Genomic DNA, 22,339 nt, shown 5'->3' with positions numbered 1-22,339 from the left:
GCGGCGGCGGCGATGAAGCGCGATCGGCGCGGCCGGTTCCTGGCGGCCGCGGGCGGCCCCGGCGCGGCGGCCCCCGAACCCCGGCGTCGTCCCGGCACGGCGGCCCGCGGGACCGAGGCGGCGGCGCGGCCCGAACCCCCCGCGGGGTGGGCCCCGGCGGCGGCCGCCGCCGCCTGGACACGGCCCGCCGCCCTCGGCGGGGCCCCGGAGGCAGGTGAGGCCCGGGCGGGGCGGGGCCCGCGGGGGGGGAGGCGGGCAGGCCGGGCCCCGTGCCGAGGCCGCCGGCTGCGGGAAGCCCCGGGCGGGACGGGAGCGCGGTCGCGGCTCGCAGCCGGTCCCGGCCCTCGGGAGCGGCGTCCCGGAGCCCCGCGGGGCCGAAGCCGCTGTCCGTCGTTCCCGCGGCCCGGCCGCTTCTCCCGGGAGGACACCGGCGGGTCGGGGCGTCCCTCCCCGGGGGCTGCGCATGGCCCGGGCCCCGCCGCACACGGCCCCCGGGGGCCGCTCACCCGCCGGCCGGGCTGCGGGGCGGTCGTGGGTCCCGGCGGGCACGGGGCCTGGCAGGGCCGAGCCCGCTGCCGCCTCCCCCTGGGCCGGGGCTCCGGGGCTCCGGGGCTCGGTGCCGGCGGCGGATCCGCCCCGTGCGGGGCCTGGAATCGCTGGTTTGCCCGGGGGGGGCGGGGGGGGGGCTTCACCCCCGAAGAGCTCCTGGTGTCGGTAAACGGGAGGCAAGGGGGGGGGTCCGGGGAGAGCAGGACCCGGCGCTCCCTGGCCTCCTCCGGTGCTCGGCCGCGCTCTGGCCCTGGCCGGTAGCCGAACGCCCCGCTGCCGGCGGGGCTGGGGGCAGGAGATGAGTCTGACCCTCAGACGGTTCCAAGTTGGGTGTCTGGAGACAAACCGGCGGCGGCAACGCCTGCGCTCCCTCACGGAGCCGCGGGACGAGGCGGCCGGGCACGGTGGGTGAACCGGCAGCGACGCTCTGCGTCCTGCCCCGTGGCTCAGGGGCTGCGGCAGCTCCGCGTCCCCCCGGCTCCCTGCCCCGTACCGTCGGTCTCTCAAAGGGGCCGCGGCGGCTCAGGCTGGCCGAAGCTGAGGGACGCGACCGCCGGCTATAAATACTTGGGAGATAAACGCTGGGGAGGGAGAAGAACTGTGTAAGCGGAGGGACAGCGTTGGCAAAAGCACAAACGTGTGCGAGCGAGCTCTGAGAACGCCGCAGCCGCGGGGACGTTCCTGCGCTGGGGCAATCGGGCCAGAAAAGCTGATTTTAGGGTCAGCCGGTTGTGGTGCGGTGCCCCGATCTGCGGTGGGGGGGTCACAGGGAAGGGCTCTCTCTTCCCACCCAGCTTTTCGATGCTCGTGCCGAAGCCCTGGCTTCAGAGGCGGCCTGCTGGCTTGAGTCGAGGGAAGGGGAACATCTTCCAGCACCCTGGTGCCTTCGCGCCGTAGCCGGCCGCCGTACTCTTGCGGCAGGCGCCCAGCGGCTGTATTCGGTCCTTCTCCGGCAGGAATTGGCAGAGCCCTGAGCACCGGGTACTGTCGTCTCTGCCACGGGAAGTTCTCCTCCAGGAGCCTGCGCAATGTGTTCGGGAAGGTGCCTGTGATGGGGGAGAACTCGGAGAAGCAGCGCCGCGTGGATCAGGTCTTCTTTGCCGACTTCCAACGGCTGGTCGGCGTGGCGGTGCGGCAGGACCCCGCGCTGCCGCAGTTTGTCTGCAAGAAATGCCATGCCCAGTTCTACAAATGCCGCAGCGTCCTCAGGACCTTTATCCAGAGGGTGAACGCATCTCCCACGGGCCACGTAAAGTCGAAAGGAAAGTACGTTGCGTTTCTTTCCTCCCATGAGTAGTGAATCGCCATGTGTTGGCGCGTGGTCCCTCCGTAGCCCCCGAGACCCCACTCTGCCGTTCTGGCTTTTGCAGGAGCGGCGCAGCCCAGGCCCAGCCGGGCGCAGAAGGAGGTGCCTCCTGTCTGGGTGAGTGCCCGCTCCCAGGGCTCCTTTTTTTTCCTTTTCCTTCCCCTTTTCCTTTTCCTTCCCCTTTTCCTTTTCCTTCCCCTTTTCCTTTTCCTTCCCCTTTTCCTTTTCCTTTCCATGGTACCACCAATAAAGGGCTGGGTTTGTGGGGTGCTGGCGGTTCCTGCATCCCTCAGCACGGGGACCGTGCCCCAGTCGGGCTGGTTACGGTTCCCCCTCCTCCCTCTGCCACGTGTTTTCCCCTCCGGCTCCCCGGGGGGACCCTCGCTGGGACCCTCACGTCCCTGAGCTGAGCTGAACAGGCGCAGGCTGACGCGGGGAGTACGCAGAGCAGGGTCTGGGTCCCGGCCGCTGTCGGACACTGGGGGGCAATCAGAAATACGCTTTCAGCTGTGAAACGGATGACATTGGCAGTCGATGGGACTGCCCCCGCCCCGATCCATCTGTCTGCAGCACCTTTAGGGTGTCTCCCACCTGCCTGTGGACACAGAAGTCCAGTGCGGCCTTGGAGGGGACAGCAGGTCCCTCCCGGTCTCTCCCTGTCCCTCCCCGCGGCTGGCTGCGCCCTTGGCCGGCCCAGGGGACCAACTCTGCCCGTTGTGCCTCTCCCCTCCGCCAGTCGACCTGATCACCTCCAGCCCCCAGTGCCTGCACAGCCTGGTGACGTGGACGCACGCGCACGCCGGCAGCTGCCCGTCGGTGCCCAGCCTGCAGAGCGTCCTCTCCTCGGAGTACTGCGGGATCATCCGCGCCGTCTGGGGCTGCGGGGACGGGCACGACTACGTCATGGATACGGATTCGGACTGTAGCACGGTGCTCGTCGACAACGCCTTGTCCGTCAAACGGGAGTGGAACAAGAGCACAGCGCAGCGCTTGACGGACAACGGGGCAGGGGCAGAGAATGCCGAGGCTGTTTCTGCCCCCAAACCCCAGCACGCTCCAGTAAGGACAACTCCCTGCCAGCAGCCCGCAAACAAAGGGACCACATCGGTGCCACTGAACGTGGAGAACGAGCTGCCGCAGAACAGGGATTCATCTCACTCGCAACTGGACGGCACGGCCTCCTTACAGGAGAAAGCCCTGCCGCAGCCCGTGTCGCCCCTGAGCAGTGCCACAGGTAAGGGATTTGCCTTCTGATCCGCCTCTGGGGAAGGGCAAAGAGCCGGAGAGCCGGCCCAGGGCGCGATGGTGAGGCCGGGCCCCCTCCTCGGAGACTGCAGGCTGCCCAGAGAATTGCCTCCAACGGGGACACTGAGCCTTGCCGAAGGAAAGGGGGAACACGGGTTCAGCCGACCAGGTCACACAAAAAGAGCCGGCCGCCTCGCCCCGTGTGCTGTTTCCCCCTCCCATCGAGGGGCGAGACTTGGCCGTGCCCTAGGAGGCTGCGCCTGGCTGGCCAGACCCCGCTGCCTCGCTCTTGCTGGGGAAAACGCGCCTGTCGAGCGGTGCAGGACGGTCGCTGGTTCTCCAGCACCACGTTTGCCATACATTTCTTTCTGCTCAATCCGAATCCTGTCCGTGTGTCGGCAAGGAAGGGTTTCCTCCACCCCACTGCAGCTGCGGGCGATGCCGAACAGCGGGAGCCCTTTCTATCCGCAAAGGAAAGGTGCTGGGCGGTCTTGTTCGTGGGCCGAGTCAACATGGGTTTACTGCTGAACTCTCCTGGTTTGGGGATTAACACCGATTTTGAGTTACAGAAGTCGGGCTGTGTTTAGCCCTGACAGCCACGGGAGATGTCCGCTGCTGGAAGGAGGAACAGCAGCTGGGACTCGCTCGGGGACGCGTCCGTCAGTTACGGAGCTGGTGTCATGGGGGAAGCTCTGTGTGGACTCCAGGGTAAAGGCTCTCCCGTCCCCGGGGTGCGGGCAGAGTGGCCTCCGAGACACGAGACGCAGACTTTGGTGTAAATAATCACTGACTTGTTGCGGAGCGCGTGTTTTCACGTGGTATGAGCCACCACGAGTGAACCCGGAGCGGTCAGTTCCTTCTCCACGGCTGTCTCCGCTGGCGTGTTTTTGCTGCTTTGCCTTGTAACGCACCGTGTTCTCCTTCATTCCCTAGGACAGTTGAGTGGGAAGCAGGTTCTGTCTGCAACGTCGGATGAGCGGGTAAAAGACGAGTTCAGTGACCTTTCTGAGGGGTGAGAGAAGAGTGGGTTTAAAACAGTCTAAATGTCTTCTTTGCGAGTATGAAATGACCCGCCTCGGAGAGCTCTTTCTCCACGAGTGACCTGGTCCTCGAGGCCCCGTGGAACCGGAGGCGCAGAGCGGTGGCTCTGCCGCGGCTGTGACGAAGCTCACGCCGCTGATGCGCTGAACTACCCCCCCCACCTCCTCCTCCTCCTCCTCGCCTCTGCTGCGAGGGTGGTTTGCACACGCGTGTGCCCTCTGTGTTTGTTGGCTGCTTCCAGCAAACCTGGTCCTGTGTCGTTCCCCTGTCTCCATTCTGGGGAAGGAGCGGTGCAGGGGGCGGCGGGGGTCCTGGATGGTGGCAGAGCCGCTCGCCGGGGCTGCCGAGAGCTGCTGCCGTGTCTGGGAGCGATTCCCCCGCGCGGCTGCCCCGGCTGGGGCCGCAGAAGAGCGGTCGGTGCGGGAGCGGCTCTCGGAGAAATCGCCCCGTTTGCTCAGCGATTCCGTGGGAAGCAGGAGCGGGAGGGACCCGGGCAGCTTAGCAGTCTCGGTGATCAAAGGTTTGGCTAAAACCTTCAAACGTAGGTATTTAAAGTGAGGTTTGTAAATAACTGATACTCGAGTCCAGTCGTTCTGAGGCTGAAATACCAAATGGCCGAGCGCAGACTGACTTCTGTGCGTCAGGTAAACCTGTCAGCTGTCGCGTTAAAAGTGCCGCGACAATTTTATTGCCTGTTTCCTGCCTTCAGAATTAATTGCTTCTTGTATGGCTTGGGACTTAAAAGAAAAACCCAAACCTATGCGGCTGCTACGTGTGAGGAGATACAGGATGACCTGCAGCTTAATTAACCTGCGCCAGACAATCATGTTGCGTTCTTGCTCAACAAAATTACTTTTCCCAGTATAGAAAGCAGTGGTGACATCCTTCCACAATAAATAGATCTTTAGAGTAGCAGCTGGTTTTTGTTTGCCTGACCACAGCTCAATTACAGAGATCTAGTCCTAAAAGGACCCGATTTTGTTATTTGATGTATTTGCTTGGGGAAGTTACGGGGGAGGAAACATGCGGAGCCTCGGCTGCCGTGCCACGGGGGAGATGGACGCGCCGGGGGCGAAGAACGCATATGGTGCTGACGTGCCAGCTCGTTGCTGCGTCGGTAAAGGGCATCTTCTCTCTCTCAGGGACTTCTTGAGCGATGATGAAAACGAGAAGAGAAACGTGCAATCTTCAGATGACTCCTTCGAGCCTTACCCCGAAAAGAAGTAAGGGCCTTGCCGCGTTAGCAGAGCTCTCGGCGGAGGAGCGGGAGGGCTGGTGCCCACCTCCGCTCGCCTCGTGCCAGGCTGGGCCAACGCCATCGCTGTCCTTCACGGCCTCGCTCATCCCCACGTCCCTGCCTGGAGATCACGGCGTTCCCTGAACTCCCCAGCCGTGGTCCTCGTCCCCATGCCCAGCGCTAATTAATTACGTGCTCCTGCTTCGCCGGGTCAAGCCAAGCCTTGGGGAGCGTTAGGCGGGAGGAATAACCCAACGTCAAGCATTAACCCCCCGTCCTCCTTCTTTGTTCCTTCTTGGAGGGTTTCTAGCAAGAAAAGCGACGGCAAAGAAGCGAAGAAGGCAGAAGAACCCAAAATAAGGAAGAAGCCGGGGCCTAAGCCAGGGTGGAAAAAAAAAATCAAATGTGAAAGGTAAGAAGGAGCAGGCGGCGGCGGGGCAGCGCCCAGCTCGCACCCTGGCTGACGGCAGGCCTCTGCTTTGCAGGGAGGAGCTGCCTACCATTTACAAGTGTCCTTACCAGGGATGCACGGCTGTCTACAGGGGGGCGGATGGCATGAAGGTAAGGTCGGGGTTTGCTCCTGTCTCAGAGCTGAGCTTTCAGTGTTACAGCGTGGTTTCCAGCTGAGGAGAGGAGCCGTGACCGTCCAGATTTAATTCACCGCCCAGCTCCATGGGAGGGGGCGAGCGACTAACCGTCAGAGGCCTTTTTCTGTTCCCCTGAAAGCAAGGGGAGCCGCTCTGGCTCTGCGTGGTGCTCCTCCTCCTCCTCGGAGCAGCCCTGGGAAGGAGCTCACCTTGTCCCGTTAAAGCCTCTGCTGCCGGGGGTAGATTTGGATGCAAATCTCCGGTTTTTCACAGCGAAGCAGCGCTGATGCACAAGCCTGCTAAGCTGGGGAAATCATTTATTGGGGGATCCACGCGTTTCACTGGGGAAAACACAGCCCGGCGGCTAGAAGCTCTGTCCTTTCTTTACAGAAACACATCAAGGAGCATCACGAAGAGGTTCGGGAGAGGCCCTGTCCTCATCCTGGCTGCAACAAGGTGTTCATGATTGACCGGTACCTACAGCGCCACGTGAAGCTCATTCATACAGGTGCGTCCCAGCAGGCTCCGCTCACACCAGGGGACGGGCGTTACAAACACCTGACAGTTCGTCGGGTGAGGCTTGTGCGAGACCCCGTGCAGGGTGTAGGACGGCGTGCCTTGCCTGTAACGGGCCGTCACACGGGGGAGGAATTCAGACTCCAGCAGTGAGCGTGGGCAGCTGCGTGTGTGCATTTGGGAGGGGCAGAATCGATGAGTCTCTCCCTTTTTACATTGCAGAGGTACGTAATTATATCTGTGATGAATGCGGGCAGACCTTTAAGCAACGCAAGCACCTCTCGGTCCATCAGATGCGGCACTCGGGAGCAAAGCCCCTCCAGTAAGTGCACCCCAACCCGCCGGCTGGGGCTGAGGAAGGGGATGGAAGGAGCAGTGAGGTTCTGCTCGGCTCTCTCGGAGAGTAATTCCGTGACACAAATCCTGCCTGTAGCCGGCCGGAACGTGGTCGTGTCCTGGCTGAATCTCTTTAAACATCCATCCACAACACGTGTCCCTTGCTGAGCCAGTCCCACGCCTCCTCCTAGTGCTGTTGCCCTTGAGAATGCTCCGCTACCCCCAGGAGCTGCAGGCCCCAGGACGAGACTCGGTTGCGTGACCGGGGTAGTTCAGGAGATGCCACGTGCCGCAGTCATCTTCTCCCGGGCTCGTTCAGCGTGACGGAGCCCAGGCCGGGGCTGCGGCTTCAGGGTGGGTGCTCAGCCCCTGCTTTGCCTTGCAGGTGTGAGATCTGCGGGTTCCAGTGCAGGCAGCGAGCGTCCCTCAAGTACCACATGACCAAACACAAAGCTGAGACGGAGCTGGAGTTTGCCTGCGACCAGTGCGGGAAGCGTTTCGAGAAGGCCCATAACCTTAACGTCCACATGTCCATGGTGCACCCTCTGACCCAGACTCAGGACAAAGCCAAGCCACTGGAGCCAGAGCCCGTTCTCCTCCTCACTACTTCAGGGACTGCGGAAAGCCAGGCGGTAAAGCCAGAAGTGACTGCGCAGCAGGAGCCCACCTGAGGGGGATGGGGACGCTGTCCCCGTCCAGCCCTGTAGAAGCCGTACGGCAGAGGGGAGATTGTCAGGCTACCTTTTAGTCTCCCAAAGGACTCAGTGGAATTAGCTTCAGCTCGCTCAGAAAAAGCTTGTTATCATGCTGTGATTCTCCATGCTCACGTCTGATTCAGCAGTGTTGTACTAAGTCTGTCTAACCCCCGGGGAGGCGGCAGCACCCCTTCGTGGTTCCCCTTCTCCCCACGCACACAGGTGTAGAAACCAAGTTGGCCACAACTGTTCCCTGCCTGCACAAGCTGCTGCCCGCACAGAAATGCCCTCGGGTGGCTGTCAGGGTACAGAGGACCGTGGAGCAACTTGAAGCAGACGTTTTGTTTTGAGAAAAAAAAAAAAAATTATGATTCCCAAAGCAAGTCTAAACGGAAATTTGTAACCTACTTTTTATTGTAACAAGAGCTTCATGGTTATGCTTGTAACAAATTATTTACAAAGTAATTTGAAAGAAACAGTGCTGGTGAGAAAGGTAGCACCTTGTCTGTCCCTTCAGCAGTGGTCAGGGTGGTCTGCGCAGCGTGCCCTGCCTGCTGCCCTGCCTGCTGCCCTGCCTGCTGCTCAGAAGAGGACCAGCTCTTCGTCCAGCTCCACGGCAGGCCTCGAGAAGTGCAGAAGGGCTGCTCCCAGCTCCGGGTCAAGTTCTTCACACACGGGCAGCAGCTGGGGAGAGGGCAAGCAGGCAGCGTTAGCCCTGCTCGCGCTGCCTCAGCGAGGTACGGCAACACAACATCACTACCCGCTCCTTGAAGGGTGGGTAGAGGAGAGGGAAGGTGTTGCCGACTCAGAAATAACAGGCTCCTGGCTGACAAGCGCTTGTGGGAAACTGCAAGACCTGCCCCTTGGCAGTGCTTGGTATTTCCCCCAAGCATTAAGCGAGCAGCGGGAGCTGCTGTTGGATGTTGCAGAGAAAGAAGGAGCCTGCAGCCTGGGAGAGGGAGGACGTGGCTGTAGCATTGAGGGGGCAGCAGCCGTCCCCCACTGCATTATGGAAACACAGCGCGTGCCAGCGCCCAGGAAAGGCTCCGCAGGCAGAATCGGTGCTCCCACACACTGGGAGAAGAGGAAAACAAAAAAGTAATCTCAACGCACCGGTTGTATGTTCCCAAAGCTTTGGGCAGGGCAACGTGGGATGGCAGCAAGCAGGAACCGCTGGGCCGCAGAGATCACCTCCAAGGGATCCCCCTGGAGAAGACAGAGAAGAGACACGGCCGATCAAGGCCAAAGGCAACGTCACTTTGAGCTCTTGGACAGCAAGCAAGCTGACAGAGGGACAAGCTACCTCTGCTTCGTACAGGAAGGTGGGAACGAGAGGGATGCCGCAAGCAGCAGGGATAAAGAATGGGATTCACAGCTACAAGAGGGAAAGAAGAAAAAAAAAAGAGAACAAGCTTCACTCACATGCTCTGCGGGGTCTGGATTTTGCCCCACTTGATCAGACAGCGGCAGATCTCTCCCTTCCACAAAGAGCCGAAGCAGGCGGATGTACAAATCGAGGGCCACGTAGAGGAAGGTCTGCTCTCGAGCGAGCAGCTCTCGGTGAAAGCAAGGGGTGAGGCTAGAGATCACACACCGCCTCTGGTTAGCACTGGTTCCGCGGTAGACTCAAACACAGAAAGATAGAAGGCAAAGACACAATGGGGCTTGCAAAACGGACAACGGCAACAGCGTCAGCTGTTGCCGTTGTCCGTTTTGCAAGCCCCATTGTGTGCGTAGGCCACCCCGCTGCCAGGCCACTCTTGTTTGGAGCACAAAGCCAAAGGGAAGCTTCTAGCAAAAGCTACGTGGCTCCTTAAATAGCAATCCTGCCGCCATCAGGTATTCTCTCCTGCAGAGCTAAGCTCACCTACAGGCCAGCAGAACAGTTGCCTCCACGCCAGCCGCTGTAGGTACAAACCATCGGCCGCACCTCCCTTCTGAACCCAGGAGGACTTTACCTGTAGAACGCAACAGGCAAGAGCTGGATGTGACGGTCTGAAGTTGCGCTGCGCAGGACGTGGTATTTTCTGGGGTCTGCAAGAGTCAGAGAGAAGCATGAGCATCTTCGGTGGTCCTCACGCCACCGTGCAGCACAGGGGCTGCGCAGTTTCCTTCCAGCCCACAATAAACACTACAGGATAAAAAATAAAAAAACCTAAAAACTAAAATGAAAAATAAAAATAAAAACTGGGTGCAGGGACCTCTGAGAGAAGCTGTCCCCTCTGAGGCTTTCTCTGCCAGAGGGAACCATACTGAGTGTCAGTCCTTCCTGACCATGAGCTGGGCCACCATACTGAGCAGGATGTTCTGAGCTTTTACTCAAGTATTTTTTGCGCCTGTCAGTTCCTTCGTACAGGTACACTCACGAATCGCAGAGACAGGGCATGCCCATCCAGCACCAAACCTCCCCTTTCCACCCCTCGCAAGCAGGACTCGCTCACCTTTCTCTGCCGAACAGAAGAGAAGCGGCCAGGATGCGCCCCTCTCTTCCAGGCATCGCGAGATCTCCAGGGACCATTCCAGAGATGTCTGAAAATCCGCTCCCTCCTGGGTGTCAGAAAGGACAGGGCTAGTTTGGCTCAGGCTTTAGTTGCATCAAAGCAGAAAGGAACCCCCCGTAAGAGATCAGGTCCGTGAAGTGCTCCGTTCCAGGCCCTTCATGGATTTAGCTCGTGTCTTTCCCCTCACCTGGCAGCCTGGATTCCCCCGGGCAGTCAGGCACTGGAGTCACGCAGCACCTTCATCACCAAACCAGGCCACAACAGGGCTCGCTTGGGAACGATTTGTGAGGGGGGAAAGTCGTATCAGTGAGCAACCAGCTTGTCACCAGCACGCTGCCCAGCCGTGCTCAGCCCCGGAGCAGGTTTTTTCTCCCTCTAACCTTTCTAGTGACAACGTGTCTTGGGTTTGGGGTTTTTTTCCTGCATTACTCATTTTTACTTGGAATAACCTCCCAGATCTCAAGCTGTTTCTTTCCTCAATGACTCTTCCTCCAGACTCTCCCAGAGGCAGACTATGAGACCAAACGATTATTTTTAACTTCAATCTGCTCCCCAATCCAATCTGTTAGGTGACGGCATGAACGGCCACACTTCAGAGCTGAGAAGGCAGCAAAGGGACAGAAACGAGCATTCCTAGGCAGGAGGATGCTTAGGGCAGACGGCTGCTGGAAGAAACTTGTCCTCTTTGCTCCTCCATTTAATAGCATTAAATCGTTTGGAAACCAATGTTCCTCCTTGCTGGGGATCCCTTCTCTGTGAAATACCATGTACGTTTGCAGCCTGAGGAAAAACGTCTGACAAATGGGAAATGCTCCACAAAAGCTAAGAGAGATTCCTGCACTACCTGGGAGGTGTAAAGTCTGAGCAGGGAACTGAAAATAGCAAGTCATTCAGAAATAAAAGCTACTGCAGTGAAAGGGGAGGTAACGTCAGTTAGAGGAAAAGCCAGGTTTAATCTGATCGGAACAGAAGGGCTTTCAGCAGGCTCTGTCTGGGATATTGCTGATCCCTTCCCTCCTTCTGGCAGAACAAGCTACCAGCCTTCGCAGTACAGGTACAAAGCGTTTTTAGGCAGCAAACCAAGCTGATCAGACACATTTAGCGTCATGGGAATTCCCTCAAGGCTGAATTTACCTTTGGTGCTATTTTTGCTGAGATGAGATCCATAAGTGAGAAGAACAGCAGAGAAACAAGAAGCTGCAAGAAAAAGAGAACGCCTGTTAGTTGTATCTGCGGTGGCGACTCAGAACTCACGCTTTCCAATCAGGAAATAAAATCTCACAAAGAAGTTCCCAGGATGGACCTGGATGAACCACGAGCACTGCTGTTCCTTCCAGGTGAAGGCAGCGTGTCTGAAGCAGACAGACTGCAGCCTGACATCGTTTGTTGCTTCTAAGGGTGAATTCCACACTAAATTCACTGTTCTCGAAGCAAGGCTCGCTGCAGTCAGCAAGTCAGACAACAGACAACAACTTCTCCCAAATACGGGGAGAACCGAACGAGCTACCACAGATGTAAACCTGAAGGAGAGCTAACGTTGGTCCGCAGCCGGCACGATGCGGCAGACGCTGTGCAGCCTCCCACCTCAGCAAGCGCATCGTAATCCTGCCCTGACAGACTGTTAGCGCTTTTTTTGGATCCCTACCACATCCCTTCCTGGCCTCCTCCTCCTCTCTCAAGGCAGATTTTTGAGGTGAAAGCCGCTGTTATTCCACACATACTAAATGCAGTATCAGCCGTGACACCAGTTTCTGACTAGCAGCTCTTGGCTCTAGACCAATACAAGCGCTGGAGGAGTCAATCCCATGGCAAGAGGAGCTGCTACCGTAACTGCTGCCTGGAGCAATAAAACTTAAGAGTAAATATTAAGGCACAGGTTCCACTTCAACACGATCTACCTGTGAATGTCTCTGTACAGGGACACTCCCCATACTGAGCTCTGGTCCCGGCTGTTCCCTGGAAGATCAACAGACAGGACTGCCAGGCAGCAGCCCCGCTTAAAAGTTTTAAGTTTGGAACAACTTTGCCTCTAGGATAAGTATTTCGTAACTGGTAATTTACAGCTACATTTATCAACTAGCCACCAGCAAGATTTCACAACGGGGTTTACCAGGGATACAGCAGTATCTCGGGACAACCAATTCTCAGTTAAAACTTATCGTTTTCAAGCATGGGGAACAGCAGACGTTTAAAATGCATGCAGTCTTGCCTGCTCTGTGTCAGTCCCCAGCCTCTTCAGTGCGTTTCTCCCCTGTCCGCACGGTGACTGCTGTTGAATAGCACAATGGAGAAAGGCGGCCGAAATCCATGGAGGGCCAGAGAGAGGGGAAAGCACTCCTGAAGAAAGGAAGCTAGGAAACAAAACCAGAATATTTTGGGTTTGGAGGGGAAAAAAAATATAAATAATAATAAAAACAATCACAGCTGTGAATGAGAAGGAAGTCAGGGGCTTGGGCAAAGGGTATAAGTTTGTGACTGGAACCAAAAAAATTTCCTCTCCATTTCACCCCCCACCCCCCGCAGATGGATGCTATGTGGAGACAGTTGGGGTTTTTTAAAAAAAAAAAAAAAGGTCTAGAAACAGCAGCATTCCCAAATCTCTTTTCAGAGGTTGGACAGGTATTTAACTGCATACTGTACTATGGAAGCACGTGATTATTACCTGCAATAACCTGCAAGGAGATTCTTATACCGAATTCCCAGCTTTTGGAGAGAAGTTGCGGGACACTGAACAGACAGCATGAGGACAGGTAGAGAAGGAGGCATGCAGCAGAGCAGCAGTCAGTAGCTTCAGGAGAGCAGAGACTGAGCCAATCCAGGGAGCAAAGGGTGCGGCAGCTTGAGCGAATGACTCAACGCTGTGCTAAAGGCTATTTCCAGTGTTTGTCTAACAAGGACTCTGCCTTCCAGTCTCCTCTAAAAAGATTCTCTTTTCCTTACGGTGAAACACTCTGACCCATATTACACAGAAGGCCAGGCTACAAAATTATAACGACCCATTTTGGAGTTTAAACTCTACAAAGGGATCTGTATATAGCTGTCCTACAAGCCTTGGTCCACATTAGCATTTCCTGCTGCCTGCTGAAACCCAGCCTGGCTCAGAGAACAGGCCTCCTGGGCGCCGATCCCTCAGAGAGCAGGTTCTCCTGCCTGCAGATCCACGCTCGGGTTCCTCGTACACACCTGGTAGCCCAGGACTGCCTTTCCCTCAGTCTTTCCAGTTCTTCTGCAAGCGGAGCCCCAAAGAGTCTCTTCCACTGGGAGCAAAGTATTGGCTCCAGCCTCGGCCACCAAAGCTAGGAAGAAAGACGGAAACCAGCAGCGTTAGTGGTGGCGTTCTCAGTAGCTGTTTGCAGGCAGGTATGCACTCTATCTCAGCCAGGTACTCAGAGAAAGGGTGGGGTTCCCCCCCCCTTAATGAAAAAGTCCAAGTTGTACATACATAAGAAATGTGAGAAGTTTCACATCCTGGAGATGCAGAGGGTCATTTGTGACCACATTCACACCACAGTGCCCTGAAACTCCTCTAGCAGGGACAGTCGTGAAAGAACTGTTCTGCAAAGGTGATGTACATGCTTACCACATGCAACAAAAACATGTATCCCCATGTAAAACAGGGTCACGCACAGGAGAGAGAAAAAAACCAAAACGTGCTTTGCAGACTTTTTGGTTGCTTGGCACATCACAACCAGCCCCTCTATAGCGCATCTGAAACCAAGACAAGTCTCCCAGCTTCTCACTCAAACAGCCGCTGCTGCACTTCACGGTGACACTCCAAAACCAAGGCTGCGTGCCCAGAGCTGGGTCAGCGATACCAACGGCACTAAAATACTCTGCAGTTTTCCGAAGGCGTTAAGAATTATAGCATCTAGCAACTCTTCAGACAAAACCAGAACAGTTACCGCTGCAGAGAAGAGCACAATGGGACATTGGGTTTGACACGCTGCTAGAACATCGTTGACCCCTTGTGCCGATTCTTCGCAGTCCACGCTGGCGCTAAGCAGGCCCTGGAAGAGGATAAATTACAAGATGACTATGCACATACGTCTCTGCTGCTTTGAAGTACCTCACCAAGCCATGTGTAAAGTCATCTAAGATAACTGTAGGGGTCAGCACGGCCCAGCAAAAGAAACGCATGCCCAACGGCTTCTCCTTCCCCCACCAGCTTTGCTCTACTGTATTAAAATTAACCTCTACCACTACTTCCTCCTGGTACTTCTCTTCGTTTTCCTGGATTACTGCTCCTCTTTGTGGAGTTTACACCAGGAGTTCTCAAAACAAGGGCACAAATAGCACATCTCACTGCTAAGAATAGCATGTAGCCAGGTATCGTGGTAAAGAAACGTCTACGTCGGCTAGCACGGACAAGGGAGCAGAATGACAAAAGCAGCAGTTAGTTACCCTGAAGAAGTGAGCGGTGATGTCATAGGAGAGCGCATACCCTCTGGAACAGACATTCTTCTGTGGGAAGACAAGGAGAGAAAAAAAATTCATTCCTTCCCTTTCGAGTTATGATTTTCTTTGAACATTCTGGGTGTCTGGCAGAGGACTCAGCTAGCACAAAATCCCCCTGTGAGCCCCAGAGCATCAGTTCAGATTGCAGAAACGTCGTTTGTGTGTAAAGCAACACCACCGACTAGGTCGTGCTTTACAGTCCCAGCACCAGAAAGCAAATCAGAGGGCCCTGCTTACCGCATGTTGTAGGTGGCGGAAACAGTTTGATTAAGTTTTGGAATGAGCAGACGTTTCTGGCTGTGCCTCATACAACAGTGCAGGAGGGCTCAAAAAAGCCAGTCAGGATGAGTAAATAGAAATGCTAGCTGTCCTCGGAGCACAAATCATCATGAGTTGAACCTCCCTGCGCTCTGATATAAGCTAAGTTTCTTTCAAGTTTGGCTGTGTTTTACCTCTTGTCCTAAGCCCAAGTTTAAGGTCTTTAGCCAAAGGATAATTTCTTGTTGGTAAATGCTCTAGGTAACGACACATACCAGCTCTGAGTTTACAAAACGAAAAAAGTCTTCACAGTCCAACGTTGTTTTCTTTCCTTTGCGACAAGTCATGATCAGAGTGGATGCAGGGAGCCCTACCAGAATCCTTAGGCAGGAAAGAATAAAACCAAAATTGAGGTTACAGTCAGGAAGAGAATCAGACTCCACACTCTCAGGGCACACGTCTTTGATATTCAGGGGAGTCTGAGAATACGTCAGACGTGAGAGATCTCAAACACAATGACAGAAACTGCACAAGGAACATTTTCCAGTTGCCCAGAAAAGAACCTGCATTTCAGTGATATACACACCACTTCCAAAGATACTATCGATGGCTCAAAAATGGAAACGCACACCTAGATTACAGCAGCAAATAGAGTAATTTAACGACGGTGAACACACGTGGTGGCATTAAGAGCGTTGCTGGCTGTAAACAGAGTCCGTGAAGCTATCTGGTCTTTGAAATCCAATCTACTGGCAGGGGCAACCCGTAGCCCAAGGCGGCACACTGAAACACAGTTAATTCTGTGGGTACCAGAGAATGAATCTCTCTTGCACAACGGTCACCGTGACATACAGCGTCGTTTTCACTTGCTGCACAGTGAAGGCTACCCAACTGCGCCGGTACACACGCCCTCATTGCTGCGAGCAGCAGTTTTGTTCGAGGTGTTCCCAGCTGCGTGGATCTGCATTTACCTTCTGTGCAGCAGCAGCTCCTGCTGCCTCCACAACTGCTCGCCCACAGCAGAGCCACGTTCTCTGTCTTTCAGTCTTTCCTGGAGAATCTCAAAGAGGAAGTGTCTCTGGGCATCCACGCAGCCAGAAAGCAGTCTTCGCCTGTGCCCCAGCTCCAGCACCATCTCCTGAACAGGGAGGTGAGGGAGAAAAAACAGTGTTTGTCAGGGCTACACATGAGTTTGCATTCAAACCCTCTATGCTTGTCTGAAGTAAAACAAACAGATCAGTAAGAAAAATATATATCTCTCTCTCTCAATTTCCATGCCCACATCAGAGAACCGAATGTCAGCCTTACGTACACCCAGGTGTTAGAAAATACTTTGACTGGTGAAATTCAAGGACTGAGCATACGGATACACATCGAGGGTCTGAAATCACCTGCAGCTTGCAGAGAATATCAGGATTGACCGACATCTTCGATTGGCCACAGGTACCCAGGTCTGATCTGAAATTGAGAGACGTGCCAGGTAACTAACCCTGTCAGCCCAGGAGGATAACACAATTCAAATAAGTCAAATGGCTCCAGATCAACATAAAGCTCTAACATTAATGTCCCTTAAATAAGCTGTAGATGAGACAGCAACTCTCCCAAAACCCTCCCTCCTCATTTTCCAGCTTCAGCCACTTCCTCAGGAGCATTAATGCTTGTCTGGCCAAACAAATCTGAATACAAATTCAACTTACAGACAGACAGGCTAGGGACTATCTGTGAGTTCAACCCCAGACCTCTGTCACCTAAAGCAAGATTCTTATGCAAAGACTGGCGAGTCACACAGAGCCGCCTCCCAGCCTTCGCTACCAGCCAGACCTGGGAGAAGGGGATGGCGTAAGGCCCAAGCTCACGACTCCTAGCTTGTGAGGTCATCAGCAGAACCGCTGCTTCTACAGAAATGCACTTAAGGATACAGAATACCTTTGTGAGGAATCCAGAATGGCATTTATGACAATGCCACATGCCTCCTCCAGGTCTCCGTCGCAGCCACCAGAAGCGGAAGGTGCTGGAAGGTACCACTGATAGATAGCCCAATAATGGAAATCCTGTCTGCAATATCGAAAGGCAGAAGATCAGAAGTCTATCACGGCATTTTAATGGTGCCTTTCCCTTAAGGTAAGAGGAAGTTCATGCACAAGTGAAGTAGAATGATGGATAAAAGCACCCACGTAAGTACAGATATAAAGAGTCATCCACCAGATACCACGTGTCCTGATGTCAGCCATCTCTTGCTTCCGGAAACGGGGAGATTTTGGGAAAAGTTATTTGGAAGGACCGCACATGCAGGCCAGAGGTTATCATGATGGACTTCCTCAAGTTAAAACACACACCTCACTGTAGCATTGCCTGAGCTCTGGACAAACCGTAGCAGCCAACAGGCATCGGTGTCCCGCAGCAGCTTGTTTATTTACTTTTGTTGTTAACTTCCAAATTAGGAAAAAGCACTGAAGATCAGGGTGGGGAAGACTCTTGAACTATTCCCTTTTCAATAGGGCCTCTCTGCACTTACCTTTCCGAAGCAGAGAGAATATCCTTTCCAGGGTACACTTCCAGCTCCAACAGCAGCCACTCTCTGAAAGACAACTGGGAAAAGCAATGATTGAAGTAAGAGGACAGACCGGCAAGTAACTTGTGCAGAACAGCCACCTTCTTCCCAACATAAAACCCACCTTCACCCACACCCAGACACAATCCCGTGCAGATTAAGAGATAGGAAACAGGAGACATCAACCCAAGGAAGTTCATGTACCGTTTCCTTTGCGAGAATTCTACACTAAAACCCCACCGGCATTCAGAAATTTACCAAAAGCAAGCCTATAAAGCATCTCTTGCACACACCCACCCCTTTGACATTTCCAAACATGCTCATCTTCTAGACTAGATCCCGGAATGAACGTATGTTATTAGAAATAAATGCCAACATGAACAAAGCACCATAGTCAGACAGATTGGTACAAGCATCAAAGAAAGGTTACAATGCAAAGGTATTTTAGCCTGGTACATCAAGCTAGCCAAGCACGAGGAGTCATTCTAGTAACACGACAAACTCATCTGCACAAAGACAAACTGGTTTTATATGAACTAGGTTAAAAAAAGAAATCCTGTCAAATCAGATACATTGCAAGGATGGTATAAAGAGAATATCTGAGATGTTAACCTGCTTCACAGCAGGGCAGAGCCAAACAACCCCAGATACACAGGTGGTTTGAGAGAACGCTGGCATTTAGACAAAGCTCCAAAAAAAGCAAACGACTATTTTCAGTTATTTGACTCACCATCCCTTCACAGGCAGTACATGGTAGGAAGCTAAGGTTACGGACGGGCCTTTTCTCTACAGTTCCTGACCATTTTCTTACTGATATGGTATATCTTGTCAAGCTTTCTGCTTTTGCAATAAATAGGACACAAAAGCTTTACCTCTACTTTTCTATTTCTACCTTATCCTCACCATCAAAACCCAGAAATAACGTGAGGCACATAACCTAGGGCACATGACATCTTTCAACTGTCAGACCAACTTTCCAGGCATTAAGTTTTTACAAGAAGCTTTTTATCACCACTAACAAAATTGCAAAGGGCGTATCTGAAAAGCGAGAATTACAGCATGAACTTAAGTCACAGAAAAGATTTATACCTGGAATGCTTTTTCCTTCAAGAGGTCTTGAAAGCGCGCTTGCTTCCATAAAGAGAGGCTGGCTCTTTTGTAGTTTAGAGAGGGGCATGACAGGGAACTCCAGTTTAGGTCAGTTTTACCCTCCTCGCACAGGATTCCCCGAGCTTCCAAGCACAGCCGTGGCACGATGTACTGCAGCTAAAACAAAGACATAAAAACCCTGCACGTTTCCAACACAAAAAAAAGGCCCAGTGCAACCTCTGGTTGTGCGAAGCTGCCAAACAAGCAGATATGCAAGGCAGTAAGATGGGAGAGTACAAAGAAGCATTTTTATATAGTTTTGTTTGCACAGGAGTCTGCAGTGGGAAATTGAACTGAGACTGATCTCTCTCCTAAGTAATAGCAAAACTTTTTTCCTTTTACCTTTTTAACAAGGCTAGGAGGAAGCAAGGCACACAAATCTTCAGGAGAATAGGATGAAAACTTGCACAGAAGATAAGATGCTGCTGCAGTGCAAAACCTGATAGAGAAAAAATAGAGAATCCCGTTATCTGGTTGGTTCAATCCTCTCTTTTCCCACTCAGGAAAGTCCAAAGTCAAAACGTAGGCTGAGTGTTAAAAACACTTAACCAACATGTCCCAAACCTATTTGCTTTTGGGGCCACTTTTATTTATGTGCTCTCAAGCCCAAGTACATCAAGGGCACAAATTTCAGAACCAGAGATTAAGGAAGAACTTTGGCAGCATCCGGCCAGCCCTTTCTCTGGCAGGCAGTACCATCATTGGGACACTATTTCAGGCAGGACCACCACCAGTCTCCTTCTCTGTGCAGCACAAACACCTGCAGACGCTCTGGAAATCCTCTGTGGCAAACCAAAACCCATCACCTGGAGAAGCAAGGACGTGTGATCTCACCTCATGCAGAAGGCCAACGACTCTTCTGTCCTGCATGCTAGCAAGCAGTTCCAGTACTCAGAAACGGAAAGGATCTTTTCAGGAATGGGCTGAGAAATCCCAAAATTGACTTCCACTTCAGGAATTAAAGCTCTGGATTCACTTAAGTGGATCACAAAAGCTGCTAGTCCTAAAATATGAGCATCGCTGAGGGAAGGACCCTGCAAGCCAAACATAAGTAAAGAACTGAAGAGAGAGAGACATTTCTCTTGTTACAAAACAACTTCTCTCAGAAAAAAACCTCAGAATTAAACTGAGTAGCAGAACATTGCTTCTACCCATTGACTAATTAGTGCAGCGATATCAATTTAACAGATAAGAGTCACCGGTTACATTAAACATGTTCGTCCTTGAAATCACGCGGCTATCTTTGGGCAACCTGCAGCAGTTTGTATGTTGCTGTAACACAGTAACTTGAAGCAACTAGCTGTAAATTCAGCCCAGCAGAATTGAAGACTCTCAAGGCTTTTTAGCTTCTATGACAGTTAATCTAGTCTGTCAGTCTTTTAAATTCACCCTTGCAATAAAACCCACAGTTCTTTAAAAGAAAACCATGCACTGCAGATTTGAAGAGGGGGGTTACTTTTATTCTTAAAAGGGGTATTCAACTGAAATTGTAGGAATTAAGCATTCTACTATTCTTTTGGCTCTGTTCATAAACTTGCTTATTTTAGCTTCTGTTAAAACGTATCTCGGAACACTAACCTTCCCACAGTAGCTGTAGGAAAACATTCAGCTCGCATTCCTGACAGCAAATTCATACCACTTGTCTGAAATGAGGTTTGGGGTTTTTTCAGGGTTTTTTTTGGAAGCCTAGAGCTAGTGAAGACCCCCCACAGCACAGCCCAGACAGGTGCATGCCCCACAGCTCAGGAAACGGAGCTAGGAATGCCTTTAGCACACTATAACCATATGATTCTTGGTTGGAAAACTAACCTGATGATAAATCAGCTGGCAGAGCCTGCCCAAAAGGGCAGGTAAGAGCTTCCTGTGTCCACACATCCTCTTCACAAACAAGGAGAGACATGGTCCCTGCCTGCAGAAGGTAAAAACCACACACTCATTTTACTGCTTCTTTTTATCCCCAATACAGGAAGAGGTATTTAAAAATGCGTAAACACACCAAACCGGAGCCATACTTGTTTGTAAATACAGGACAATTATCATTCCATTTATAGGCTCAAAGGAAGTGTCACTTTTGGAGTATCTGAACAGAGGACCCCTACAAAGACATGAACTCCACCAGTGCCCTGCTCAAATATTTGATAATATATAGTCAAAAGGCGTTCCGAGATGACAACAAGGAGAGGAGGAAGGTGCCTGGGGCACAGACAGCTTTCTTCAGACAGAGCAAGGGAAACAGAGGCAGAGCAATAAATGGGATCAAAAGCAAAGCAAGAGCAAAAAGGAATTAGTATGACAAGGTCCTGTTGCAAACAGAGGAAGGGCGGGACGGAGGGACTTTCCCACCCAGCTGACAGAAAAAAAAAAAAAAAAGCCATCCTCAGAGGAGATCGGATGGGGAGTTGGGTTTAAAAACAACCTCACGGGACACTCTTGTTTATCACAGCTACTTTTCAGTACAGGTTTTCAGTACAGATTCATCTGCTCCAGGGCAAAACACTGTAAAAGAGGGAAAGATGCACTGGCTGCCAAAGCCTGCTGCACTCCAGAGAGGCGGCCATGGAGTTCAGCACCGTCAGCAGCTGGAATCACAGCAGCTTGTCAGCGCATCGGTATTTTCCAAGCAGTTTTTCAGTGAAATGTTGACCATAACATTTACAGACTTCTGTTACATCGTGAAGGAGATGTATCAGAGTCCTTCCAGTGGTGGAGGAATGCTACCTCTTCCTCCTCATACAGGCCAGAATCAGAGTCACTTCCAGGGGGAAGAGGGGACGGGAGGCAGAGAGAAGGAGTATCATGCTGCTCTTCCCATGCCTGCAGCATTAGACTTCCTGCCTCACTCATTTCACATTAGATATGGCATTAGGGACGAAGGCCAAGGTGCCTGGATCTGCAAAAGCACTGAACGTGCTCAAAAAGACACCCCGAAGACACATCAGCACTCACTGTCAAAAGACAGGCATCGTATTCTGCTCATCTTCAGTGTCAGCCAGCAAGTAATTCCTGGCCAAAGAGAATTTGCTTCATTCTCCACCCGCCACTATTGAGCTGAAAACACCAGCCTGAGCGTTTCTCCGCAAACATAGTGTTCGTGGAAAGTTTTTATACATCGTTATGGAGCACAACACAGAGACTAATGCCACCTTTTTCTGAAGGGATCAGTAACAACCGAGGAGAAACAGGGTATATTTACACATATACATCGAAGCACGTTAGTTCTTAGATTACAGAAACTCAGAATAAAGCAGCCTGCAATTGCCAGCCTGGCACAGGGGGTATGGACACCCAGAAGTCCCTCCTCACCCCCAGACAAGTGTTGGAATTCTAGCCTATGAACCAGTTTTGATTGCCTACGCTTTTACTTGCATCTTACCTGTCGGGAGGGTTAAAATAGGAAGCAGCTATTAGGTTTTGGCAGAATGATGTCAGCAGAAGATCAACAACCTGGAATAAGAGACACATTGCTAATTCCTACTGGATATCTAGATCTAGTTTTGTGCTGCCTTTATATTATGTTTCCCAGCATGAAAACAAGGAGAGATAATTGGTTACTGACATTCAGTGCAAGTTGTACAGACCCACTGGCACTAAGAAGAGATGGGAAGTTAAGCCCGTAACAGCCCAGAAATGATCCCAGCACACCACGAATACCTAGACACGCCTAGTGAAGACAGCCTAGCTCATCACAGGATTGCTCTAAGATAATATCTCTGTAGATCTCACCACCAGACATCCAACAACTTCCAGGAGGTTAAAACACATGAATAGTCTGTGCAGGGCAAGACAAGGTAGACAAAAGGAGAATGCATTTCCTGTTCTGCACACACAAAGCAACCTTTCTTTCACGCATACTATCCAGATGCATTTTTACCTACCCAACCCCGCTGTTTCTCACCCCAAGCCAGACAGTACT

The 22,339-nt window shown here is 52.7% G+C and overlaps 2 protein-coding genes across 2 annotated transcripts in view; one reads left to right on the top strand and one right to left on the bottom strand.

The window, feature by feature from the left end:
- Positions 1–12: 12 nt before the first annotated feature.
- ZNF276 (zinc finger protein 276) lies at positions 13–7,988 on the top strand. Its single transcript, XM_075766060.1, has 11 exons — positions 13–214; positions 1,506–1,815; positions 1,920–1,972; positions 2,592–3,089; positions 4,034–4,112; positions 5,284–5,364; positions 5,680–5,790; positions 5,864–5,939; positions 6,356–6,473; positions 6,704–6,803; positions 7,203–7,988. The coding sequence occupies exons 1-11, from the start codon at positions 13–15 to the stop codon at positions 7,486–7,488; spliced, it is 1,914 nt and encodes a 637-aa protein (XP_075622175.1). The 3' UTR covers positions 7,489–7,988.
- FANCA (FA complementation group A) overlaps positions 7,905–22,339 on the bottom strand; it is a 34,827-nt gene continuing 20,392 nt past the window's right edge. The window contains exons 24-43 of the mRNA XM_075766056.1: positions 21,800–21,870; positions 20,236–20,335; positions 19,261–19,460; positions 18,769–18,865; positions 18,367–18,543; positions 17,242–17,315; positions 16,653–16,781; positions 16,118–16,184; positions 15,698–15,864; positions 15,002–15,107; positions 14,415–14,474; positions 13,916–14,020; positions 13,197–13,309; positions 12,223–12,364; positions 11,148–11,210; positions 9,954–10,059; positions 9,471–9,546; positions 8,935–9,091; positions 8,626–8,718; positions 7,905–8,196 (exon numbers count right to left, since the gene is read on the bottom strand). Of these exons, the coding sequence (XP_075622171.1) occupies positions 8,095–8,196; positions 8,626–8,718; positions 8,935–9,091; positions 9,471–9,546; positions 9,954–10,059; positions 11,148–11,210; positions 12,223–12,364; positions 13,197–13,309; positions 13,916–14,020; positions 14,415–14,474; positions 15,002–15,107; positions 15,698–15,864; positions 16,118–16,184; positions 16,653–16,781; positions 17,242–17,315; positions 18,367–18,543; positions 18,769–18,865; positions 19,261–19,460; positions 20,236–20,335; positions 21,800–21,870 (2,205 nt within the window). The 3' untranslated portion in view covers positions 7,905–8,094. The remainder of the gene's footprint in view (positions 8,197–8,625; positions 8,719–8,934; positions 9,092–9,470; positions 9,547–9,953; positions 10,060–11,147; positions 11,211–12,222; positions 12,365–13,196; positions 13,310–13,915; positions 14,021–14,414; positions 14,475–15,001; positions 15,108–15,697; positions 15,865–16,117; positions 16,185–16,652; positions 16,782–17,241; positions 17,316–18,366; positions 18,544–18,768; positions 18,866–19,260; positions 19,461–20,235; positions 20,336–21,799; positions 21,871–22,339) is intronic.

The sequence above is a fragment of the Balearica regulorum genome, chromosome 13, assembly GCF_011004875.1.
Source record: "Balearica regulorum gibbericeps isolate bBalReg1 chromosome 13, bBalReg1.pri, whole genome shotgun sequence".
Lineage (NCBI taxonomy): Eukaryota > Metazoa > Chordata > Aves > Gruiformes > Gruidae > Balearica > Balearica regulorum.
Note: the sequence above shows the minus strand (reverse complement) of the source record. Positions and strands in the feature narration are given on the sequence as shown.

What these genes read in the sequence shown, in the direction of transcription:
- ZNF276 (XM_075766060.1), top strand. Translation starts at nt 13, where the DNA reads ATGAAGCGCGATCGGCGCGGCCGGTTCCTGGCGGCCGCGGGCGGCCCC. An exon ending in TTCAGTGACCTTTCTGAGGG is followed by an intron (nt 4,113 to 5,283) that starts GTGAGAGAAGAG and finishes TCTCTCTCTCAG; the next exon opens with GGACTTCTTGAGCGATGATG. An exon ending in CGTGAAGCTCATTCATACAG is followed by an intron (nt 6,474 to 6,703) that starts GTGCGTCCCAGC and finishes TTTACATTGCAG; the next exon opens with AGGTACGTAATTATATCTGT.